Here is a 25,949-nt window from a genome sequence, read left to right as displayed (position 1 = left end):
CTGTAATACTAATGGTTACACATTATTTTAGGGTGGTTAGAGTGTACTTATGTGTTTAAGTAGGTAATATTAATTAACAAAATGTTCTTATAAGGTTAGCAGTGGGGTTAGAGTTCGTTGTGTGTAATTATGCATAATTTACTGTTATTAGTATAGTGTAACATGGACCCTGTAGAATAAAGTGTTACCCAAGTAATTTTAAGAGTACACGTTTCCTTGTCAAATTGCCAAAACATGAAAAATAATTTTCTGTATAATCTGTGGTGTTGTGCTTGGATTATAAATCTAGAAGTCATTAGTGCATCTGCGGTTCATGTTCATTTAGCCATCATTTATGACCCTGTTTTAATATACTTAACAAAATATTAAACTCAAAAAAATTTTTATGTTTCTGATTTGCTGCTCAAGAAACATTTATTATTATTATTATTATCAATATTAAAAAAATGAACCGTTGAAAAACAGTTGTGCTGCTTAATATGTTTTGAGGATTGTTTGATGAACAGAAAGATTTGTTACATTTATTAAAGCATTTATTAGATATCTTTTGTTATATTATAAATATTTTGTTACATTATAAATGTCTTCACTGTCACTTTCGATCCATTTAATGCATCCTCGATGAATAAAAGTATTAATTTCTCTCTTTTTTAATCTTACCACACATTTCCACAAAAATGCTAAGCAAAAGCTGTTATCAACATTGATGATAACAATAACAAATGTTTCTTGAGTAGCAAATCAGCATATTAGAATGATTTCTGAAGGATCATGTGACACTAAAGATTGAAGAAATTATGTTGACGTCACAGACATAAATTACATGTACATTTAAGTAAGTAGAAAAACAAGTAGAAAACAAACACTTTAATTTGTAAAACTATTTCACAATATTACTGTTTTTATTGTATTTTTGATTAAATAAATGCAGCCTTGGTGAGCATAAGAGACTTTAAAAAACGCTAATGTTTCCAAACTTTTGACAGGATTTGATAAAATGTGATGTTTTGTGGTATTAGTTTGTTTGATACTTCTTTCCTTTTACATGACATTACCAGTAGGCTATATATATATATATATATATATATATATATATATATATATATATATATATATATATATACATATATATATATATATATATATATTGTTCGAAATATATTGCATAACAGGAAAGATCCAACTGATAAGTGTAGAAAACAACTGAAAAATGATCATATTCATCAGGTTCATAGAGAGTAGCCTACATATAGGCTACTGAGCGCTTGAAAAGCAGATGTTCAGCAGGAGGAGGTGATTCAGGCGGGTGTGGTCAATGACGTACAGACTCATAAGTACGAGCGTTCAGTGACAGACTGAGCAGAGCACACTTTAATATGTATCCTGACAGCTCATCAAAAGACTGGCCGTTTCCCCTTCCACAGGCTTTTTCCAGCGATCAAATCAAGCAATATTTTTCTCGTTTGGGATAATTATCGACTTCAAACCTTACAGTGGACCATCTGCTGACATCGATTGCAACAGGTAGGCTCTCTGTCTTCCAGCGTCCGTTTGTAGCATTGTGGGTAAACTTTCATCCTACATCATTGCAGTGTTTCATTTCATTCAGTGCGTGTGCTCGATTACAGTATGCTACATTTGTTTACGTGTGCACTTTTCAGACTAAAATGACGTAAACAGGTTAATGAAAGGAATCATGCAGAACGTCAAATTAATTTACTTTAACTCGGCATGAGGATAAAAGCTCAGAGACCCAAGCCTTAATATTGATCTCCACTTTGTTTTAGAAAACCACTCGTGTTAAAATAATGTATATTTTGTTATCATTAGGCTATATTTCACTGTTATTTTATACAGATAGAGAGTAGGCAATACTGAATGTACGATATTACATGCACATACTGTCTGTATGACATATTAAATGTATGAACAGTAAAGAAACTTGACTGTTTTTACATTTGTCTAGTAGATACATGAGGACTGTTTTAAACATAACTTTGATAAATAATCATATTAAAAACATTGACACAATAAAGGTGATCAAGTCATTCATCTGAATTAACTGTCAGTACATCTTAAAACATGAATAGTTAATTCATCAAAATAAAAAATAAAAATACACTCCAGTGATTGTAACTGTATATAATGTAGTATAATTAATACCATTACTTAAAATTAAGTTGTTGTTATTGTTGTTTTTAATGAGTGAGGCTAAAATTACAAAACAGTACAGAAAACTGCAGCATTTTTGCTACACTTAAAAATCTGTGGTTAAAATGTACACAAATGTATGTATAGTTGATAGCTATAAGTTGATAAATCACTGGTCAGATAGACTACTTATAAATTACTTGTAAAACTAAAAGTCAGCAATGATGTCAGTGAGCTGTGACCTTATTGTGACCTCAGCAAGAGGTGACATTTAATATGCAAAATTCTGATTAAAACTTTTGTTGTACAGTAATACAACTTTAGTCAACTTTAGTTTTTAGTTTGTGGCAAAGACAAGGGTCTATCCATCAGTGACAGTAATACATCTACTTTTATACAGTATGTGATTTTAATTATTCAAACTTGACTAGAACGGCTGTAGACTGTCAGTAGGATTGTTTAATAACAGCCAGATTGTGCCAAACAGGCTCTTTATGGTTTTCTTTTATCCGCTCTCAATTAAATAGGCCATTTCAGCTTTCACTTCAAACTGGACAACATTTTTCATGTGAACTCCTGCAGTAGGGAATAGAAGTAAAATGACTAATATTAAAATGATGAAATCTCTTTTTTTCTTTTGCCTTGAAAAAAGTTTTTTTGTAGTGTTTTATGATTAATAAAATAAATACATGACATAAATTCATGAAATATATGATATAAATATACATTCTTCTGTGTTGCCAGTACTGTATATCAACAATTATCTTACAGATGGACAAAATCCTGATACTGAACAATATACTGTAAATTGGTACAGAGAAATATAGATATATGAATGGGGCTGCTGCCTCTTTGCTGAGATTTCTAGTAATTATGATTATAGTTTGTAGCATTCACTGAAGAAATATGGAATACATAAAAATTACCACCAGCTACATCATTTTGCCCAGGTATAATGGTCTAGTCAAAGCAGACCTACCTTATGGACATCTATATGAAGTGAAATGCACAAAACCTCTGCATAAAATATTCTTAAATATAAATATGGCATAGAATGTTTTCGATTTATGTTTTTGACAAATGATTTTATCCAAAGCACCTTTGCATTCATCTGATTAGTTATATCAGTTCTTGCTTTCCCTGGGAGTTGAACCTATAACCTGCTGTCGCTAACATCATGTTTTAATGCTTAAACTACAGGAACACTTATTAAATCAATAAGCCCTGTGAAGCTGTGGTTTACAGAGAATTTAGAACAGCTAAGAGGCGATGTTAGGCACGACGTGGAGCGTCTCTAACTTCTATATTCACTCTAAACCAAAGCTTTACGGGGCTAATTGCTTTTATAAAACAGCTTGACCATAAAAATATTTATTTTAATGAGGTCACAGGTGTATCATTGTAGAATAATTTACAACGGCTTTAAACTTGGCTAATCCAATCAGAATCAAGAACCGGAGCTATCCGTTTTATAAAATTATAGCGCTCCATTTTTACGTGCACTATATTATTAGAAAAGGTTGATAGTCTTAAGGGTTTGCATTAGGCTCAATGGTGGTCTTCCCCCTGGTTCCCACCACTCCTGCACAGGGCATGGTTTCCGTCGCTCCTTCTTTCCCTTATCCGTTTTCCGCCAGAGAAGGGAGTGAGGGAAGCTAGAGAAGGGAGATCACACCGCGGCCTTGGGCTTTTGTTTTTGGTATGCACTGCTGGCCGGCGCTCTTTTGAGAAGAGCACGCATCATGCCAGACTGGTTGTCAGTAGAGAGTTGATGCTGGCAGATTCAGTCTGTGCTTTCCAAGTCTCCTCCTTCTCTCTGTATTCCATTCTATCCTAGTCTTTCTTAGCCTACAATCAGAAGAGTTGTAGGAGCTGAAGGTTACTGGGTTTTAATGGGAAGAATAGTTTCCCCATTATCATAATGGTGGGAATGAAAGTTTTTTACTGTTTTACTGTAAGTGTTCATTACAGATTAGTAATGAGGTATTTGACAATGTCTGAAAAAGTTATCAGCATAGTGACATTTCTGTGGTTACTAGATGTTACTGAATGCATGTAGTACATTAAAAATACCTAACTAAAGAAATACCACTGCCTGCAGAGTAAAAAAAGTCCCGTTAATTTTACAAAAAAAAACCTTCAAAAAAACGGCAGCTGTGGTTGCCAAATTTTCACCTTAAAAATACTTTGTTGTTTCCATTGTTGCGTGGTTGCATATTACTGCCTGTATCACAAAAAAACCCTAAAACAAACACAACGATTTAAATAAAATACAATCATATGTGATGTCACACATTTTACTGTTTTACATGTTAGAATATTCATGTAATATATGAATAATTCATAGTTTTTTTTTTACTTCCAAAAATATATATTTGACAATATTTTACAGTAAAATTACATATAATGCAATGTTAAAGCATTTACAATTTTTCTCTGTTTACAATAAGGTAACTTACAGTTAACCAATTTACAGGTTTTTACTGGAGCATTTTATATGCTTGTCTTTTTCTTTAAAATGACACAAAAATGTACAGTGTGTGATGTGAATAAAGTATATAATTTGACATCTTTATTGCTTGTCATGCTGATGGAAAAAGAGGTAATGAGTGCCTTTAGTTTTGGATCAGTTATTTAATTTTAAAATATACTATAATAATTATTATTTATTTATTAGTAATTGTAATAATAATAAAAAAATTAAAGGGATACATACAATATTGTTTTAATTATTTATAAAAATAGTAAAAAATAAAAATAAAAAGTTTGCTGTTCACAAAATAGGTTGCTTTGTATATCATTACATAATTTCCTTTCTGTCATTTTGCAGGTACTTGTGCTCTGTGCAGGGTATGTTTTGGCCAGTTGCCTGTCAGCACTGAAACGAGGGTTCAAAAGTCCTCGGCTGACTCACATTGCCAGTCTGGAGAGACGGTGTGGCTGACTGCCTGTCTCGCAAGTATAGTCAACAATACTGTTTAGGTAAGAGGAACTTTAACAGACTTCTGTGTTAAAATTAAGAACTAACATGTGCCATTAGAAAGACAGCACTGCAAAGAGCTGAGAGAAATACAAATGTATCTTTATTATGCCTTGATTCATTTTAATGGATATAATGTTTAAGAGAAATGTACGTTCCTGAGGCAGATTTTTAGGCCTCTTTGAATGCAACCTACTGTAGATTCATACCATCACTGAGCTGTATGCAACAGGCTGAATTGAGTTTAATGAACTGGCCTAAAATAGGCAGATATGCAAGACACGCAGCTGCTTTTTCAGTGTTCACAAGCTAAAAGTTTAAAACAAACATCTGCTATTAAGTTGTAGTGAGACCAGCTTTATTAGCGTTCCGGAAGAGCGTGGTGCTAGCAATGTCGAGGTCAATCCAGGGAATGCATGAACAGATAAAATGTAGATCTTGAATGCAACATAATTCACCTCGGATAGAAGCATCTGCCAAATACATTTGAATGTATATGAATGTGTAGACGGATCACATTTTACATTTGTTTTGTTTTGAGAGTATGAGAGTGAGTTAAAAAATTTATATAAAGTGGAATTAAATTTTTGGTGGAACACAGTGTGTAATAATGTAATCCTTGTCAATCTAGTCTTGTCACTCATTCTGCTCTATGAATGACTTGCCAGTAATCATTAACTTAAGGATGCATCCTGTCTTGGCCCTCCGCTGTGCAACAACTCCTTTTTTTCTGGTTGAAACTTAATGAAAAGAAATATATTACTGTTCAAACTAGGGGTGTAACGATACGCTCATGTCACAATTCAATACAATTCAATACATATCACGATATTGAACTCACGATACGATATTATTGCGATACGACATATAGTAAAAGATTAACAATTTTTTTTACTGTTGATTGAAATGCTAAATTTGGTATTACATTGGGGGTGGAAATAAATAGGCTTGGACTTGCTGGTAACCCAATGCACAGGGAAATAGTGACACCAGAATAAAAATATTCATGATTCTGAAGCTGAAAACAGAATTACTTTAGATGAATATGCCTGTCACTGACTAGATATATTTAAAATAATGTAGGCCACTTTTTACTGGTAACATAAGACATTTGGCATTATCATACATTATATTCAACATTATATACAGTAGTTTAATGTAGTACTGAAACTAATACTCTGTAAACTTTTTCTCACACAGTTGAACTATCCACGATACATATTGTTGCATTTCGATATATTGTGATACAATATATTGTTACACCCTAGTTCAAACGTTTGGGGAGGGTACGATTTTTTTGGAAAGTATTTTACACTTTTATTCAGCAAGGATTATTAGATTAATAAAAAGTGACAGTAAAGACATTTACATTGTTATAAAAAAAAAACAATTTCAAATAAATGCTATTCTATCCATCAAGGAATCCTGAAGAAAATGTGAGCAACACAACTTTTTTCAACATTTATAATAATAAGAAATATTTCTTGAGCACCAAATTAGCATATTAGAATGATTTCCTGAGGATCAGGTGGCACTGAAGACTGGAGTAATGATGCTGGAAATTCAGCTTTGTCATCGAAGGAATAAATACAATTTTAAATAAATTAAAATAGAAAACAGTTATTTTAAATTGTTGTAACGTTTCACAATATTAGTGTTTTACTGTATTTTTAAATCAGTGCTGTTTGTTGAGCATAAGAGACTTTCAAAAATACATAAAAAATCATACCGACCTCAAACTTTTCAACGGTAGTGTTGTTAGTGTAGTTTCAGCCCTGATTGCTGATTGGTTAATACTGCATTCCTGCTTTGCTAAAACACACAATATATTAATGGCTATGAAATGAAACACGTTCACCTAACTATTCAGTACTATATATATCTAAGCGATGGCAACAATAATGAACCTACAGTATATCTTCTAGTGTGGAAGCTTTTTGATGCCAAGGCCCCTTAAATATAACAAGGGACCCTTTCCCCAAATAGACTGTATTTTATTGTATATAAACTCATTTACACTGTGTGTGAAAACAGTGTGATATATACAAATACTGAAAAGTATTTTAAAAGCCTTGGCTACCAGAGAACTTGATAGACATTTTTTGAATACATTAGAAGTAGGTAAGGTTATATCATATTTGGCCATTGATTTAAACGTTTTTGGTTTGGCTGCTTCTGTTTCCTTTCATTTTGAACCTCTTATTGCATTTGCTTCCAAAGGCCATCTTAGTAATTGATTATTTGAATGTGCTTATTTTCTAGAGATAGATAGTGAAGAGCTGCAAAGGACCGCTCGCTAGAACAAATTTAGAATGAATAATATGTGCATTTTTTTTCCAATTCATTTCTCAACTTAAAATGAAATCTTCTTATCGATTATGCAATAGCCTATGTCGCTTTTCAGTATTGATGACTAAGGGGTTCAACATGAGATACATCAACAGTTCCCTGTTGATGATGCGACAGCGCTGAACTCATCTACCTTCACCATGTCCGAGTATCCCGAGGGAGAAAGCCTGCTTCAGCTGCAGGAAGTTGACTCCAGCAGGGTGGGAGGTCACATCCTCTCTCCTATCTTTAACTCCTCCTCTCCACCCCTGCCGGTGGAGAGCCATCCCGTCTGCATCCCATCACCCTACACAGACCTCGGCCATGACTTCACCACTCTGCCCTTCTACAGTCCCGCTCTGCTGGGTTACGGCACATCGCCCCTGTCCGAGTGCTCATCAGTGAGGCAGTCCCTAAGCCCCACCCTCTTTTGGCCACCTCATAGCCAAGTGTCGTCACTTGCATTGCATCAACAACAGACTCGACTACAACAAAACCATCCAACCGGTGGGACTTGGACGGAACTTACACCACATGATCACAGCGAAGAGGAATACAGGTATGCGGAAGCACAAATCTTTTTTTTTTTCAGAAGGTTTCGTAAAACTGTCTGTCTGTCTACTAGGTTTAAAGCTGCTCAGATGCATGTGTCCGCTCCCCTTTATAGAAAACCGCTGTTGAAGAGGGTAGCAGATGCAGGGGAGACTTCTACCTCTGTGAGAGGTAAAGCTGACATGCACTACTGTGCCGTCTGTAGTGATTACGCCTCTGGGTACCATTATGGCGTGTGGTCGTGTGAAGGATGCAAAGCCTTCTTCAAGAGGAGTATACAAGGTATCACTCTCTCAAAAGTACATTGCACTGATAAGTAAATTTTGGCCGATACTAGTAATCTGATGATCATTTTCACATTATTGACAATATCTAATAAATGGCTGGTATTAAAATTAATTTGTCAAGTCACCTTTATTTATATAGCGCTTTTTACAATAAAGATTGTTTCAAGCAGCTTTACAGTGATAACAGGAAAATAATGCAACAAAGTTTGTTTCGACTGTACTGCAGATTTAGAAGAATAGAAGAAGATAGTGTTAGCGTCATTAATTTATCTAAATTAATTAAAAATAAAACACTAAAAACTAACAGCAATAATTTTCATGTTATGGACAATAACAGATAAATGTCTAATAGTAAAATTAAATTAGTCAAAATTAATTAAAAAATCATACACTTCAAAAACTAAGCTAAAAATATTTTAATTGCAAACTTGTGTGTAAAAATGCAAAAAAGCAAATTCAGGCAATCCAAAATTATAATCTACAGTATTAAAAAATGGGTATTCATTTTGAGATTTGCTAAAGATTACAGTTAACAGCGTTATTAGATTAATAATGTTTTTAAAGACTAAGTGAGCGATGATGGGTAATCCAAGTATAAATATATATATTCTGGTATATACTGGTAAATAAATAAAAAAATACTCCATCCCTTCTATGAAGATTAAAGTTTGAAAATCTCCCACATACTATTATAGAATGTTCAGCATTCAAAATGTAACTGAGAGTGATGATTGCGTCATCGAGAGACGCCTTCACAGGTATCTTTTCCTTCAGAAATGCTAATTTATCCAATCTTATTACATGACTCTGGAATAATTAATTCTAATTGGTCAAGCATAACATGACTCTGGAATAATTAATTCTAATTGGTCAAGCATAACCTTCTGTGGACAAATATTTTTATATAATGACTAAAAATTATTATTTTTCATGGTCCCAGACAACCTATCTTCATGTCTCTAGAAGACCACTATGCTTTACTTTGGGGTCCTTTAAACATAGTAGCAGTTTTTTTATTGTCAGACTTGTTACGATTTGAACACGCATCTGTTCAGTGCCTAATAGAGAACATCTGATTCATTTTCTCAGGACACAATGACTACATCTGCCCTGCTACCAACCAGTGCACCATCGACAAGAACCGCCGCAAAAGCTGCCAGGCCTGCCGACTCCGGAAGTGTTATGAAGTTGGAATGATGAAATGTGGTGGGACGCTGTCTCCTTTGTTCTAACGACACCCTTTTTACACCCACACAGTTAACAAATACTTAATGAGAGATTGCTGAGTGCTGAATGTCCAAAGTCATTGACTTTATGTTCCAGTATTAAGCAGCTATCGTGCCATGAAGTTGTGATATGTAGCAGCATTTTAATGATAATGTGTTAGAGCCCTGATAGATGTTGTTCAAATGTTGCACCAAATCAACACCAGATACAATACTCAAAATTCATCTTGTCATACATAATTCTTCGTTTTAAGATTTCAAATAATATGACTTCACACAATTTTGAACCAGACTACAGTAAAAGGGTCTGGTAGATCAAGATAAAACTTCTTAGGTCTTGCATTTGGTCTTTTGAGCTGTTTGTGAGTTGGGTGAGTATCTCGGAGGGCTTTTAATCCAAAGAACAGTGCTAGCTGAATTAAGTCTGTGTTGCTGTGGAGACTGTTACTGTCAAGCCTCATCCACTCTTGTAATTGCTGTTTTAGGGCAGTCTACTTTCACAGCTTCGCTTCAAGGTTAGAAAGAGAAAGTGATGTAATCTTATCTCACTTTGGTTTGAGCTCTTAAGACTTCATCATACATCAAGTACACAGTTTTGTAATTTGTTTTTGCAGCTTTCTGGCTTTGCCTTCTGTTCGCCCATATTTTTGGTCTCAACTGTTTCATTTTTGTTGCCCTCCATTTTCCAACAGAATTTTTGAAGGCCCCCTCAAAATATTACCAGTTTTTCTGCTGTAACTCTGCTTGTTTTCAAACTTTTTTTTAACAGAAACTGAGCATATTGGTTTATTAAATTAAACAATAAAAACAAAAGTTACTGAGGGACAATAAAAAAGAAATAGCATTTTAATTTAGGTATTTTTAATATATTAAAATTAAATTACATGTATTAATGTATCGTGCAGCCCCCTGGTTGAGATCCTCTGGTTTAAGCAAAATCTGGAATTAAAGGGGAAGTGTATTATTTCGGCACTGCTAGTGACACCAAACGTAACTGCAAAGGCAATGAATGTTTCCCGAACACTCCCTCTGTCTACCATTGGTCAAACAAACACACAGTCCCGCCCACATTCACACCATTGGATGCGGCAGTGTTTCTGTACTGGTCAGGAATATCAAACAAACATTGCAATGTTTTCCCACAGTGTTTATACTTTAGGGAAATCAACCTACGAATGAAACACTCTTCATAGTAGATTGTACTTAAAACTATTTAATATAAAAACAATTACACACTTCCCTTTATTATCATATGGATAATTACTTGTATATTTACTAGGTTGTCCAGTATAATCCTTTCAACCAGCATAGAAGAGGGGGAAGTGAATGGTGCAATTTTGTTGTGTTTTTTACAGGGTTACGGCGAGATCGTGGCAGCTACCAACAAAGAGGAGCACAGCAGAAGCGACTGGCACGATTCTCTGGCAGAATGAGAACCAGTGGCCCGAGATCTCAAGAGATAAAAAGTGTCCCGTGTCCCCTCAGTGGAAATGAGTTGGTTAACACGGCGTTGAGCCCTGAGGAACTAATCACTCGCATTATGGATGCAGAGCCACCTGAGATTTACCTCATGAAAGACATGAAGAAGCCATTTACTGAGGCCAACGTCATGATGTCACTGACCAACCTGGCTGACAAAGAGCTCGTTCACATGATCAGCTGGGCCAAGAAGGTCCCAGGTGAGTGTATAACCAGATTTAAAAGACTAACTGATTCAGTTATAACATTAAATGAGGTATTTGGTCATAGCATGTGTCAGGTTGTAGAACAAACCCGGAAGACTGATTCACTATGGATTCCCTCTGGAATATCTAATGGGTTTTAGAATAGCAGTTTTGGATTTATGTGGACACTACAGTAATGGATGTGGTAAATATTACTTGAAGAGAATTTGTCATTTATCATTTATATTCAAAATAAATTGCATTACATCATACCCTGTTCAAACATGAATTTGAAACTGTTTTGTGCTTTTGAAATGTTTCTAAAAGTTGCTGCATGACGTATACAACAGTTGCCCACTGAATTTAACATCATTTGTAAAGCACATAAACCTGAATCTTTGTTCAGCTTTTAGCAGTTTGAACATTGTAGGGTTGTGTGGGTAATAAAAAAATGTCCGTTCTTGAATACATGGGTTAGAAACACTTGTTTTAGAGTTAGTGCAGTATGTGGAGTACAAGGATGTGAGCGTATGTGCTTAACAAATGACATGAAATTCATGCGTCAGCCATTTTAATCCTCATGTAGTTTCTTGTTAGTAACTTATATTTTTAAAGCACACATCAATTTTATATTCTATTTGATTATGGTATGACCCTTATGATTCATGCTGTCGAACAAATGTAATGTTAGCCACAGACATTATTGAACTCATCAACTCACTATAATAAAATACAACGGTAGAAATTCATGGCTCAAAAATGTTAATTCTCTTTCAGATTTTAGGACTTCAAAAAGATCTTTATATTGAACTTTGAAGAACCCTTTATGTAGTGGATGGATTAAATGGATTAAAATGAACCGTATAATGTGTCAGTGTGTTTAATACGGACATAATGATACAGAAAAAAAATTAGGTGAAAATTTATATTTCAAGGATTTAATTGCATTCCCCCTAGAAACTTTGCATTTGTTCGCAAAACTTATTTTCTCGCAAATTTGGTGATTTAAACAAAAAAATTATTGAGACGGGAGGGAAAAAAATCTATATTTTTTTACGAGCCAGCCCAGTTTCTTGGGGGGAAAAGCAATGCCTTTGTGGGAAAAAAAATTCAGTGTTGTGAGTGAAGGCAAAAGCATTGAAATATTATTTTTCCTTCCATACACCAATATATATGTAATACATATTTTTCTGTAGTTAAAGGCAAGTGATTCAGAAGGCCTATTTAGAAGCCTCCAAATTTGTTTTAATATACTTGATGTCTTCTGTTTTCTGATCTGATTTATCACTTTAATTAATATTTGTCTTTTGAGATGGGCAGTCTTTTATTAGTGAATCATCATGTTCTAATTCTGAACATGAACCATTTGTTTATTTTGAGAACATCAGCAAACTTTCCCTCAGACTCTTCTTTTCAAGTTATCCAGATCCCCAGGGATGAGCAGTTTATGCGGAGTCACATGCCTCATCTCGTTCACTTTCTTTCAGGGAAGCACTGCATGCTGAAATGAACTACTCTGCTAATTTTGGATACAACCTGTAAACTATGGATTGTGTTTGATCGCTATGGGTTGAATGAGGCTGTTGTTGGTTGTGTGTGCAGTGGGTAACAACTGCTTATTTCTCTCCGCAGGTTTTGTGGAGCTCAGTCTTTTTGACCAGGTCCATTTGTTAGAGTGCTGCTGGTTAGAGGTGCTGATGCTGGGACTGATGTGGCGCTCTGTTAATCACCCTGGAAAACTCATTTTCTCTCCAGACCTCAGTCTCAGCAGGTAACTAGTGTGAGCTAATTGTGTTTATCCTTCCCATTGCCTAATTTATGAACAGGCACATCAATCTCTCCGTGCTTGAATTTATCTCTCCGTTCTCACATGCTTTAGGTGGTCAGTATTTTTATGCAGCTGTCCATTTGTTCTGTATGCCAGTGTAGTATGAAATGAATTATGGGTGATTTAAGTAAATGATTATGTGTTCTCATGTACAGACACGAGTTAACTTTCTTGTCATGTCAAGGTTAAAACACATTAGCCATGGTTGCCTAACATGCCGACCTATACAATCAGTCAATGGCATGATGCTCTTTTTTTCTGGATCTATTAATTTTGCCAATAAATGTATGCAAAAAATGCAGTTCATACATGTAGTGAATACATCTCTTCTATGACGAGCATGTTTTTAATTTCTAAATTAAAATTAATTTTGATATATTTTGGGAAACATAAAATAAAAAATGCTGGGTTGATACAGCCTTCAAGATATAATAATGAAGAAAAAAAAGCCTCATTAAAAGAATTAAATTCCTGAAGTACTTTGGCATAATCTTGTATTAGTATCATTATTTCTAAAAATAATTAATAATAATAATAAAATCACTTTCAGCACTTTTGCTAAAAACGTTTGAACCATTCTAAAAACTATTTTAAATGTAATGAATATTAATATTATTATTCATTCATATTTATTGCTAATAAATTGTGGTGTAGCAAATATATGCTAAAATATGATCAATATTTGAAAACTTTTGTCTGCCAAGTCATATAGTGTGGGACCAACATACAGAAAAAACAAAACAAGAAATGATAAAATATACAAACTTTTCTTTAAATGAAATCATTGAGATAATTACACTTACATTCAAGTTGAAAAGAAAGTATGTTATTACTTTTTAATATATTTGCTACACCACAATTTATTAGCAATAAATATGAATGAATAATAATATTAATATTCATTACATTTAAAATAGTTTTTAGAATGGTTCAAACGTTTTTCAAATCCATTTGAAATCAACATCAGTACAAAGAGTGTATGTTTCTGATAACTTTGCATGTTTTGAACTACAATTTTAAAAGTTTTTTTTTCTTTTAAAATGTAATATAAATTGTAACGTGTGTGGGTGGGTGTTTTCACACTGCAGAAGCTTAGTATAAAGAACTGTGTATTCATAACATAAGCTTTGTAGAATATAGCGAAACATCTCAAGAATGAGCTGTGCAACAAAATCAGCATTTTGGCCAGATGTGTTCAGACGGGTCACAGCGAGTGTGAGGCTTGGTGTGGTGGGAAATAGAGAGCTGCCAGTACAACTGTGGGAAGACAGAAACTGATCCTTCCATGGCTTCTCTGTTATCATGCCCCCTCTACTCCGCTGCCCTTTTTTACCCCCCTAACATGGTGTGTACCCATGTTGTAATGCCAGAAAAAAAAATGTGACCAGGGTTACAGATGCTCTGCAGAATTTATACTGAACTACTCTTCCAATCCGTTCTAGTCATGGGTGGATTTGCTGTAAATATGCACCTGACGCTAGCCATTTACTGTATTTTCATGGGTTTGGAGAAGGAATGAACTTGGTGAATGATGTCAACATAAAAAAAACGTGCCAACAAACAGTGTGATTTTTTTCTTCTTTCTGACTACATCTGCCATTAATGACACTCAGTATTATTTGACACAAATACTGTACAAATTCCCTAAAATTAGTTACATATAGAAGTGAGGTACAATAACTCAATTATTTAGCACCCATGATGTTTAAGTTGTGAATAAGTCTCGTTTAATGCGAAATGGAAGTAGCTGTGTTCTCACAAGTTTTTGTCATAGCAAAGTGTTAGCGCCGCCCTGGTCTCATTCACTGCTGCAGGTCCAATTGTAGCACCTCTTAGCGTCTTAGGGTACTCTGATTTTCCATTGGCCATTTCGCTTTGTATAGAATTCAGTGCTTTTTTACTAGGTGGCAGGTTTGGAATACGGCTAGTAAGGTTTGAGACTGATGCTAGGTCCCGTGTTTCTGATGAGGTAAGCTTATTTGTGAGACTGATGAAGGTGTTTGTGCTGGGCAGGGACGAAGGCAGCTGTGTGCAGGGGTTTGTGGAGATCTTCGATATGCTGCTGGCAGCCACATCCAGGTTCAGAGAACTCAAGTTACAGAGAGAGGAGTACGTGTGTCTCAAAGCCATGATCCTCCTTAACTCCAGTAAGTGTTCTTCTCATTAAAGGGCTTTTGAAATGTGTGTGCATTTATACTACATCTATTACTAAAACAAATGTATTTTTTATTAGATAATGAATGTACATGTTCCCTTTTGTTGTCACTCCGAGTTACGTCGGATGACGACGAATGGGGTTTCGCTTAGAAAGCCTATCAACTTCGAGTATTACAAAACGAGCCAATGGCAAAGAAATGCCATGGGTCTGCGGAATTTGCATGACGTAACTCCGCCCCACCTCGTGGGTATAAAAGGAGGACGCCGGCAACAGGCAGATATGTTTTCGCTTCGGAGCCAAGTGTAATTCTTCACTCCTTAAGCTATCTCTGATTGTCAGCTTCTTACGAGACGAGCAACTCTCCAGTGTTGGTGTGACGGCGATCTCCCGGCGAGTGCACACTTCCTGCTTATCTGAGCGTGGTTTGCCAGCGAGTGTGTTCTCCGCGGGCGCTTCAGCACTGAGTTTCTCTCACAAAAAGAGCTTGCACGCGGCAAGTCTTTTTAAAGTCTTTTTGCACGTCTTTTTAAAGATGCCTCGCCCGTGCACTTCTGGTTGCGGTCGGCTGGTGTCTGACTCTGATGGGCACGAGCGCTGCTTGGTGTGTTTGGGCCTTAATCACGCTAAAGCAGCGCTCGTGGATGAGTCATGTTCTTTCTGTGGGAACATGACCATCGCAACACTTAGATTGAGACTCAATGATCTCGCAAGAGTGAGAGTCCCCTCATCCACACCCCGATCTAGCGCCTCCTCGAGAGGCTCTACTTCGGCTGGTGGCCAGGGTGATCTGAGGGTGACTGTGTGGAACAAAGCGCCGACTATTCGTCCGTGCCCAGCAGCACCTTCTCCAGTGTTGCAACCCGCGAGCGTTCAGGGGATCCCCTCGGGACCGTCCTTTGAGATCCCACGGGTGTCCTTTGGCGCTCCAGAGGAAGATGCGATGTCAATCGAAGCATCACAAGGCGGGTCTGATTCGTCTGGAAGTGACGACTCGTCACAGCTGCCACCCTCGGGTGTGAATACGGCTGTGGCTCAGTCCGATCCAGAGATGACGGCCATGCTTTCCCGGGCAGCCGCGAGCATTGGTTTGGAGTGGAACCCTCCACCCTGTCCTGAGCGCTCGCGGCTGGACGATTGGTTTTTGGGTGCAGCTGCGGCTTCACGTCCTCAGCCTGCCCCAATACCTTTCTTCCCGGACGTGCATGATGAAATCTCGAAGTCCTGGAAGACTCCCATGTCTTCCCGCGACCGCTCGTTGATTTCATCCGCCTTTCCTCCCCTCGATGGGGCAGCCGCCCGTGGGTACACTGGGCTCCCGCCGGTTGAGCGCTCTGTTGCGATGCAGCTGTGTCCTCAGAGTGCTTTTTCTCGCGGCGAGCCTAAGCACCCATCCAAGGCCTGTAGGTTCTTGTCTACCCTAGTGGCGAAGTCCTACAGAGCGGCGGGACAGGCGGCTGCCTCTTTGCATGCCATGGCCACTTTGCAGGTCTATCAGGCCCAGATGCTAAGGGACATGCACGAGGGTAGGACGGACCCAGGGCTCTTCGATGAGCTGCGCGCCGCCACCGACCTGAAGGTGACCGCACGCTCCCTGGGTCTGGTGATGTCCACAGCTGTGGTCCAGGAGAGACACTTATGGCTGAACCTGGCTGACATGCGGGATGCTGAGCGCTCTCGCCTGCTCGACTCCCCCATGTCCCAGGCCGGCCTATTCGGCGGTGCGGTGGAGGACTTCGCCCAACAGTTCTCCACCGCCCAGAAACAGACTGAGGCCATCAAGCACATTCTGTGCTTGATGATCCTCCTGCGGCTCCCGCCCCTCCCGCCCGGCCCAAGCAGCAGCCTCCACCCGGGCCCGGTCGCGGAGGAAGCCGTAAGAAGGCGCCCCAGCCCTCTCCAGCCCCGCCCCCCGCTAAACGCCGGGCCAAGCGGCGCTCCTGAGACGGGCTGCTCAGGGACGTTGAAGATTACTTCTCAGGAGATGGTAGCAGGACCACTCCTTCCCCCGGTGGAGGGCCGGGGGAGAATCTTTTGTTCTCCACTCCCCGCTGCTCACCCACGGGTGGGCAGCACCCTAATGTGGTTAAAGAAAGATGTAACATTTCCATCCCTGAGCACACAGAGTTCTCGGACGACACGGTGCGCCGCCCCTGAGCCGTGCACCCCTCGTCCCCCTCTGTCCCAGAGCCGGTTGACAGTGCGCGCCGTCCCCGGACCGTGCCGCTCTCTTCCGCCCCTGTCGCCAGCCCCCTGGCAGAGCAGACCCCCGTGGAACGTTCTTCCTTCCCTGGTCTCCTCTGTCAGGGCGCGGTTAATGACTGTGCCCCCACACCGGGCCGCTATGCCGTCCACGTCCGGGCCAGGCATTCCGCCCTGCTGCACCATCGGTGGGAAGTCTGTGGTCCGTATGACCCCGCTGGTACAGTTCTTGGGAGCCTGGCTAGAGCTTCCCCTCCTGTCCCGATGGGTGGCACGGACGATCAGGCTCGGCTACGCAATTCAGTTCGCGCGGTCTCCTCCCCGCTTCAGGGGAGTCCGCTCCACTTTGGTCGGTGGCAACGCCCCTATCATGAGAACAGAGATCGCCACCCTGCTGGCGAAGGGTGCGATCGAGACCGTCCCTCCGGCCGAGATGAGGACCGGCTTCTACAGCCCGTACTTCATTGTCCCCAAGAAAACCGGTGGGTTACGACCAATCCTGGACCTGCGTGTGCTGAACCGTTCCCTTCACAGGCTGCCGTTCAAGATGCTCACTGCCAAGCGCATTTTCGAATGTGTGCGGCCCCAGGATTGGTTTGCAGCAATCGACCTGAAGGACGCCTACTTTCATGTCTCCATTCTCCCTCGACACAGACCGTTCCTTCGGTTTGCCTTCGAGGGGCAGGCATACCAGTACGCGGTTCTCCCTTTCGGGCTAGCCCTGTCTCCTCGCGTCTTCACGAAGGTCGTCGAGGCAGCCCTTGTTCCCCTTCAGGAACACGGGGTTCGCATCCTGAACTACTTCGACGACTGGCTGATCCTAGCTCACTCTCGAGACCAGGTATGCGAACACGCCGCTCGGATTGCTTCATATGAGACCGCTTCAGCTTTGGCTCAATTTAAACCCCGTCAGAACTTCACCCCGTGGTCGGACCTCAGTTTTCTACGGGCCGGAGTGCCCCTGGAACGAGCTTCGCGGCACGTCGTTGTAACGACAGATGCCTCCTCCACGGGCTGGGGTGCCATGTGCAATGGACGTGCTGCCGCGGGCTCCTGGACAGAACCCCGCCGCCTCTGGCACATCAATTGCCTTGAGTTGCTGGCCGTACGTCTTGCTTTGCGCCGCTTCCGGGCCGTGCTCAAGAACCAACACGTACTAGTCCGTTCAGACAATATCGCCACTGTAGCGTACATCAACCATCAAGGTGGTCTACGCTCCCGCCGTATGTCGCAACTCGCCCGCCACCTCCTCATATGGAGTCAGAAGCATCTGAGGTCGCTTCATGCCATTTATATCCCCGGAGCCCTGAACTGTGCAGCCGACGAGCTCTCACGGCTTCAGCCCCTCCCGGGAGATTGGCGACTCCATCCCCAGTCGGTTCAGCTGATTTGGGACCAGTTCGGGGACGCACAGATAGATCTGTTTGCCTCTCACGACTCGACCCATTGCGACCTGTATTATTCCCTGACCGAGGGCACGCTCGGCACGGATGCACTGGCGCACAGCTGGCCGCGGGGCCGCAAATATGCGTTTCCCCCAGTGAGCCTTCTTGCGCAGACCCTGCGCAAGGTCAGGGAGGATGAGGAGCAGGTCATTCTGGTCGCGCCATACTGGCCCGCCCGGACCTGGTTCTCCGAACTAGTACTCCTCGCGACAGCACCTCCTTGGCCGATTCCCCTGAGGAAGGACCTCCTTTCTCAGGGACGGGGCACCCTATGGCACCCTCGTCCCGATCTTTGGAACCTCCACGTGTGGCTCCTGGACGGGACGAGGCAGGTGTGAGTACCCTACCACCAGCGGTGGCGGCTACCATCACTTCCGCTAGAGCGTCGTCCACGAGACACGTCTATGCGTTGAAGTGGAACCTCTTCGTCAACTGGTGCTCTTCTCACCGAGAAGACCCCCGGAGATGTTCGATTAGTGTCGTGCTTTCCTTCCTTCAAGATAGGCTGGAGCGAAGGCTGTCTCCCTCCACCCTGAAAGTCTATGTTGCCGCTATTGCCGCACACCATGACCCGGTCGAAGGTAAGTCTGTTGGAAGGCACGACCTGATCATCAGGTTCCTGAGAGGAGCGAGGAGACTGAATCCTCCTCGCCCTCCTCTCGTTCCCTCTTGGGACCTCTCAGTGGCTCTAACTGCCCTGCGGAGTGCTCCCTTTGAGCCGTTGCAATCAGTGGAGCTTAAGTTCCTGTCTATGAAGACAGCGCTCCTGGTTGCATTGGCCTCCATCAAGAGGGTGGGAGACCTGCACGCATTCTCCGTTGACGAAGCGTGCCTGGAATTTGGGCCGGCTTACTCTCACGTGATCCTGAGACCCCGGCCTGGATATGTGCCCAAGGTTCCTACCACTCCCTTCCGGGACCAGGTGGTGAACCTGCAAGCGCTGCCCCCGGAGGAGGCAGACCCAGCCTTGGCACTGCTCTGTCCAGTACGCGCCCTCTGCGCCTATGTAGACAGGACGCAGTGTTTCAGGACCTCAGACCAGCTCTTTGTCTGTTATGTTGGGAAGCTGAAGGGAAAGGCTCTCTCCAAGCAAAGGTTGTCTCACTGGATAGTGGACGCCATTGCTTTGGCATACCAGCAGCAAGGTCGACCGTGCCCCCTTGGTGTGACTGCCCACTCCACCCGGAGTGTGGCATCCTCTTGGGCTCTAGCGCATGGCGCCTCGCTAACAGACATCTGCAGAGCTGCAGGCTGGGCGACACCTAACACATTCGCCAGATTCTACAATCTCCGAGTGGAGCCAGTGTCCTCTCATGTACTCGCTTCAACCGGCTAGTACTGGACCCGCTCAGGTGTCTTCGCTTGCTCGCCATTCCACTCCACGGACTGGATACGTGCGATATTCTCCTCAGGTGAGCTTCCCCGAAAGCCCTGAGTTCCTGTCTATTGCCTGTGCGTCGGCTAGGTGCCTCCCGTGTGCATGGTCCCTCCCCTGAGCGACCCCCACATGTGTATCTCCACTGTAAGCCTCTTGAGCATGTGTCTTTCCCTTGGCATGCCACCTTGCCACCCCTGGGGTTGAAATATTCCACCTGCGGCTGGATACCCCAGTGTTCTCCATGTCTCCTTCGGGTCACATGTGTATTCTCTAAGTCCCCCCCCTCTGGGTTGGCAGTAATTGCATATTTCCCCTGAACTTGGGATATGCTCCCCAGTGTACCTTGGTATTCCTGTGCTAAATAGGAGTCCTTCATCCGTGCCAGTCTCACGACAGGGATCTCAGATTTACGCAGGGCACTGGAAGACAGCTGAGAAGGTTGCGTGATTAGACTGGTAACCCCATTCGTCGTCATCCGACGTAACTCGGAGTGACAACGAAAGGGAACGTCTCGGTTACGTATGTAACCCTCGTTCCCTGAGTAGGGAACGGAGACGTTACGTCTGCCTGCCACTTTCCGCTGTACCGCGGGGATCGCCTGAGCTCAGTCTTGGCTCCTCAGCGAAGAAACATATCTGCCTGTTGCCGGCGTCCTCCTTTTATACCCACGAGGTGGGGCGGAGTTACGTCATGCAAATTCCGCAGACCCATGGCATTTCTTTGCCATTGGCTCGTTTTGTAATACTCGTAGTTGATAGGCTTTCTAAGCGAAACCCCATTCGTCATCATCCGACGTAACGTCTCTGTTCCCTACTCAGGGAACGAGGGTTACATACGTAACCGAGAAGTTTTGTTGAACTTCCCCATAGGACAGAAAAATCACAGTGGATCTCATTGTAATATCTCATAGGTTTCTGCTAGAAGTAAATAGAGACTAGCTTAAGTTTTCAATATAGTTGTATATTAAAAAAATGCCTTTTTTTAGTTACATGATTTATAATACCTCATAGGATCCATAAATATTTAATCCCAATATTTAATATTAATCCATGCGTAACTTTTTTTTTATAACTATTTTCAGATTTACAATTTTTTGTATAGATTTGCAATTCAAAATAAAAATTATTTGATGAATAGGGTTAGAAACAACAGCATTTATTTGAAATAGAAATCTTTTGTGACATTATAAATGTCTTTACTGTCACTTTTGATCAATTTAATGCATCCGTGCTGAATAAAAGTATGAATTTCTTTAAAAGAATTCGTACTAAACTAAAACTTTTGAATAGTAGTGTATACTTCTTCTTTTTTTTTTTTTTAATCAGTTAACAATGTCAAACGCAGCCAAAGTAATATTGCATAATAACCAAAATTGGGAAACTTGTTTTATAATTTGGTAAATGGTGGATTTTTTTTTTCAGCAACAACTGCAGGCAAAATTGAATGTATGCATTCTGTCTCTAGCACTGGATTGTAATGTTAAAAGAAATCCAGCATGATGAACAGCATAATTTCAGCAACAAACAAACTCTTTGTGTTCCTTTGGGTCTGTATATGTTGCCTCTCTTTTCTACTCGCATTGCTCCTGCTGGATTTCAAACCGGCGTTTCTGGCAAGGGAGATGGACGCTTCAACCAGGACGCTAAAGTCCGCAGCCTCTAGCGTCCGCCGCTAATGTGCCTCCTGAGACCAGGGGAGTGAGGTTTAATCGCACAGATCTTGCTAGCTTGCCCCCTAAACCTTCATCCCATCAGGGTCACGGCCCCACTATAACCCCTCTGGTTCTACTCGCACCACTTTGAGCAGGATTTGATCCTGCATTTCTGGAATGGGAGGCTGGCGCCGCAGCCTCTAGCGCCTCTTGAAGCCTGGGGAGTGAGGTTTACCTGCCTCTTTACTAGCTGGTCACCAGTACATTTATCATAAATTAATGTTATGGCCTAGCGCTTAAGCTCCAAAAGCAGGTTCGATTCCAGCTGGTGTCATGCACCAATCATACTCCCCTTCATTTCCTTTCCTCTCTAGTTTCTTTATCACGTGGCATAAGGCCAAACAAACACCTGACCTCCACAGAGATGTAATAAATAATGTTGACTCGTAACTCAGAAGATTACTACTATCCCCGCTTTAATTGAAGGGAGTCTTGGCAAGGCCAGTAAAACGCTCACACTGTAAAGTGTTAATGGGGACAACATGCCTGCTTTGAGGAGCGCTCCACGCTTTCAACCCAACTATCCATTTCATAGCAAACGCTTATGTAAGTAACAGGCAGTACCTGGTTAGTGTTTAATGTCTGAAGGAACCAATATTTCTTCCTGCTCCGATTCCTCTGAACTTTTGATCTGTCCATTCCTCATGCATTATCTCTCTATTCTTCTCCCCCAACAGCTGTCTTCACTTTGTCTCCTCGGTATTAATTTTTTGATCGCTCCAGATGTTTTGCGTTGTTTTTGAATTGGATATTCTTTAAATTGGATGCTTATTTGGGTATCACGCCTATTATTTCAAATGGCAGTAAATGTCTCATCATGGCTTGAAACTCCATGAACCTGCGCTTGTGCGTCATTGCAGACATGTGTCTGAGTTCGTCGGAGGGAGAAGAGGAGCTCCAGAGGCGGTCGAAGCTGCTGTGTCTGCTTGACTCGGTGACGGATGCTCTGATATGGGCCATCTCGAAGACGGGCCTGAGCTTTCAGCAGCGCTCCACCAGACTAGCCCATCTGCTCATGCTGCTCTCCCACATAAGGCACCTCAGGTACAAACAATAAATGCAGTGCTTTCACTCAGAAAAGGTGGCTTGTGGTCTGGCTTCATACACAGTAATTTGTCTGAATACGGCAACATTTTTTTCTCTGAGTCTGCTAAAAAAATATGGATGCGAAAAAAAAAGTGATTACAATTACAGTTCATTTGGACACATGCTGCTACTCACTATTTTTACATTTGTCTGCTGTAATTGAAATCACTTGAAACATTAATTATTTACAGGAGTGGGTTTTTTTCAGTTTGGGGTGTAGCTGTCTAAAATTATTAATGCTACTTACACTACTGCACTTTTCAATCTCCCAGTAGTTCATCTGTTTTTAAAGTAGCTTTTCCAATATCTAATTTGTCTTGCAATTATCAGTGTAGTGAATCAGTTCTTTTAGATGCTTCATGGAAAAGAATTGTCTCTTTTTGAAGCAGGTCACAAATGCAGCATTTGCTTACTAATTAGAGAAATACAGCTCTGATTAAATTATATCTGATAATTATATATTTTAAAATACATTAACTTTTCCTTTAATCTGGTTAGCTACTTGTTGAGCTTTACTGTATTAGTTTTAGCTATCTTCTTCATTTACAAAAGGTTAGCTTACTATATTGAACTACTTTAAGTATCTTATAGTTTAGCTAACAACCTTGAAAAAGTAGTTAGCTAAACTATATGATACTTAAAGCTTGACTGTATAGAAGACTCTTAAACTAGTGAGCTTGTAACCTGTCTCTGTGGTGTTGTGTGCATTTGTAACTCTCGATCTGTTCCAAACCTTCCACTGACCGTCTGTAGTAACAAAGGCATGGACCACCTAAACTGCATGAAGATGAAGAAGATGGTTCCTCTGTATGACCTGCTCCTGGAGATGCTGGACGCTCATATCATGCACGGCTCACGTCTGTCTCACACCGGTCCTGCTACCAAAGAGAGCACAGGCGTCCAGGAGGCCTTCACCTGCACTTCTCAGCATGGACCCTAAAATCTATCAGGTGAGATTCAGAAAGTGTGTGCAACATAATGCACAGATTGTGACCTTAAAATAAATAAAAATAGACTGTTTGATGATGAAAATGCCTGGTTTATAAAATATTCATTTTACAGGCAGTTGCCTTCTAAAATCTTTCCACAAATCCTAAAAATAAAAATTAAAATCCCATTAAATTGCTCTTCTTTCTCTCCAGTGCTGAAGAATGATCTGTAGTTTCAGGAGGATGGACAACAGAAACAGCCACACAAAAAGCGTGGAATAGGATTTCACAAGTTGAAAAACATCACTGATGTCTCTTTATATATGATGTGAAATCTAAATTTTTTTTCAGACAGGATGTACATGGTGTCCAATTTCTACTTTTTCTTTTGTCTTTCTATACAGTAAGCTTTCTGTAAAATTAAACAAATCAGCCTATAGCAGCTGCTGTAGATAGAGCAGCTATTGACGACACTGTTCAGAAGAAAAAACAGATCAGATTCCATCAGTTATAAACTGACAGTATGGCCGATGAGAGAGATTTGTGTGCAGTGTGATCAAAGACTAAATTCTGGTCCGAAGCTTTAGAAGACCTGAATCAAGCCTCTTTTTTTCTGTCGGAGGAAGAGAACTCATGAATGTCAGCTGGATGTTTTTTTGCATTTTTATTTTGTCACTTTATTTTTGACAAATTGCTGCCTTATTTCATCCTGCTCCCTACCCAGTAAACCCCTTGAACACCATAAAGGCCTTGTACAAAACATTTATACATTTTCTATATTGATCACCAGTTTATTCCACTGTGAAAACCTTTGTTTGTAAGATGAACCACGATACTTTTGATATTGCACTTTAAAATTTCTCTAAAATAGAGCAAACCTACCTTAAAGATTAGAAGCTTAAAAAAATGTTAAAAGTACTTTATTTTAATAAGTGCACAAATGGACAAAGTATTTATAAAAGTTATTGCATCTGTCGGCAGCCATTTGAATTTGTTTAAGTGTTAATATTGAATTTACAATTTGTCAAATACTAAGAATTAAAAAGCAAATGTAATACAGGTTTTTTTTTAAAAGTAGACAATGTTTATTTTTTAAACACACAACATAAGTTTAATTTGTAAAAGGTTTTCAAACTTTAATTTCTGTAAACTTTGTGTTCTACCTTGCAGCACATATGTAACAATGTGTTATTTACACTGGGATGAATTAAAATGTTTTGTGTATTTGACATTTTTACATTTATTTTTGTTTTGGGCTTTGCAAATACAGTTGATTCAGACCATATCAAAATTGAAAAATGAGACCCCATAATCCCAAAATAGCAGCCACCCATCACGTCATTACAAACTGTGGATGAAAAGATCATCCTTTCCAGTTGCAAACTCTTATAATCTTTAATCAGTGCATGATGTGCTTCAATCTAGAAAAATTTCACACACAAAAAAAAGATCAGTGATTTACATTCAAGCTCATACAATGATTGACTTCTTTACAGCATTATGACAAGAAAAGAGATATTTTTTTTTTAGATCACATCCAACTCAACATTGACAACAACAAAAAATATCTCAGTAGTTTGGCTCTCAAAGGAGAATAAATAGTATAAAATCAATTATATAAATACAACCATTAAAAATATTGCTTGGACAAAAGTGGTGCTCCACCGCACGTCTGAGTCACGAGAACAGCTCCATTAATTGATGGCGAGAACAGTTGACGAGGGACTCATGTGGGAGGAGGACCGTTGGTGTAGCGTAACATGGGGTGGAAAGAACGGGCAAAATTGTTGGAAAGGGTGCAGCTGTAGTCGTCTTCAGAAAGAGGGACCAGGCAGGCCAGAACCAGCAGCAGGAGGAACAGGAGATGCAGAGGGAACGCTGCTCGCAGGACCCGATAGAAGAATGAACGCTGAGGGGATGGCTCACGCTTTGACCTGAAACACAAATTTTTTTTTTACTTTTACTGCTGCTCTTTTTTTCCAAATCAAAATGTAATTTGTATATAATACTGTGTATGTGCAATTTTT

General features: G+C 40.4%; 3 protein-coding genes across 6 annotated transcripts in view; 2 read left to right on the top strand and 1 right to left on the bottom strand.

Annotated features, from left to right (window-relative positions):
- nmu (neuromedin U) overlaps positions 1-25,949 on the top strand; it is a 367,892-nt gene that overhangs the window by 34,113 nt on the left and 307,830 nt on the right. The gene's annotated exons all lie outside the window — the stretch shown is intronic.
- Positions 1,296-25,151, top strand: esr2a (estrogen receptor 2a). 4 transcript variants are annotated; one of them, XM_077219693.1, is made up of 11 exons: positions 1,296-1,524; positions 4,982-5,133; positions 7,536-8,018; positions 8,127-8,293; positions 9,388-9,504; positions 10,880-11,203; positions 12,821-12,959; positions 15,030-15,163; positions 22,768-22,951; positions 23,747-23,943; positions 24,136-25,151. In XM_077219693.1, exons 3-10 carry the CDS (start codon positions 7,621-7,623, stop codon positions 23,931-23,933), a joined length of 1,650 nt encoding a protein of 549 aa, XP_077075808.1. In that variant the 5' UTR covers positions 1,296-1,524; positions 4,982-5,133; positions 7,536-7,620; the 3' UTR covers positions 23,934-23,943; positions 24,136-25,151. The 4 variants fall into 4 exon arrangements, with proteins under 4 accessions (XP_077075808.1, XP_077075811.1, XP_077075809.1 ...); XM_077219696.1 differs by having other exon boundaries at positions 1,353-1,524; positions 24,278-24,364; XM_077219694.1 differs by having other exon boundaries at positions 1,353-1,524; positions 24,274-24,364.
- Positions 24,984-25,949, bottom strand: part of syne2a (spectrin repeat containing, nuclear envelope 2a) — a 103,949-nt gene continuing 102,983 nt past the window's right edge. Inside the window, exon 101 of the mRNA XM_077219692.1 lies at positions 24,984-25,856. Within this exon, the coding sequence (XP_077075807.1) occupies positions 25,649-25,856 (208 nt within the window). The 3' untranslated portion in view covers positions 24,984-25,648. The remainder of the gene's footprint in view (positions 25,857-25,949) is intronic.

This window comes from Siphateles boraxobius, unplaced genomic scaffold (assembly GCF_051911475.1).
Source record: "Siphateles boraxobius isolate OS27281-9 unplaced genomic scaffold, OSU_SipBor_1 8, whole genome shotgun sequence".
NCBI classification, from domain to species: Eukaryota; Metazoa; Chordata; class Actinopteri; order Cypriniformes; family Leuciscidae; genus Siphateles; species Siphateles boraxobius.
This window is presented reverse-complemented; position numbering and strand designations above follow the sequence as displayed.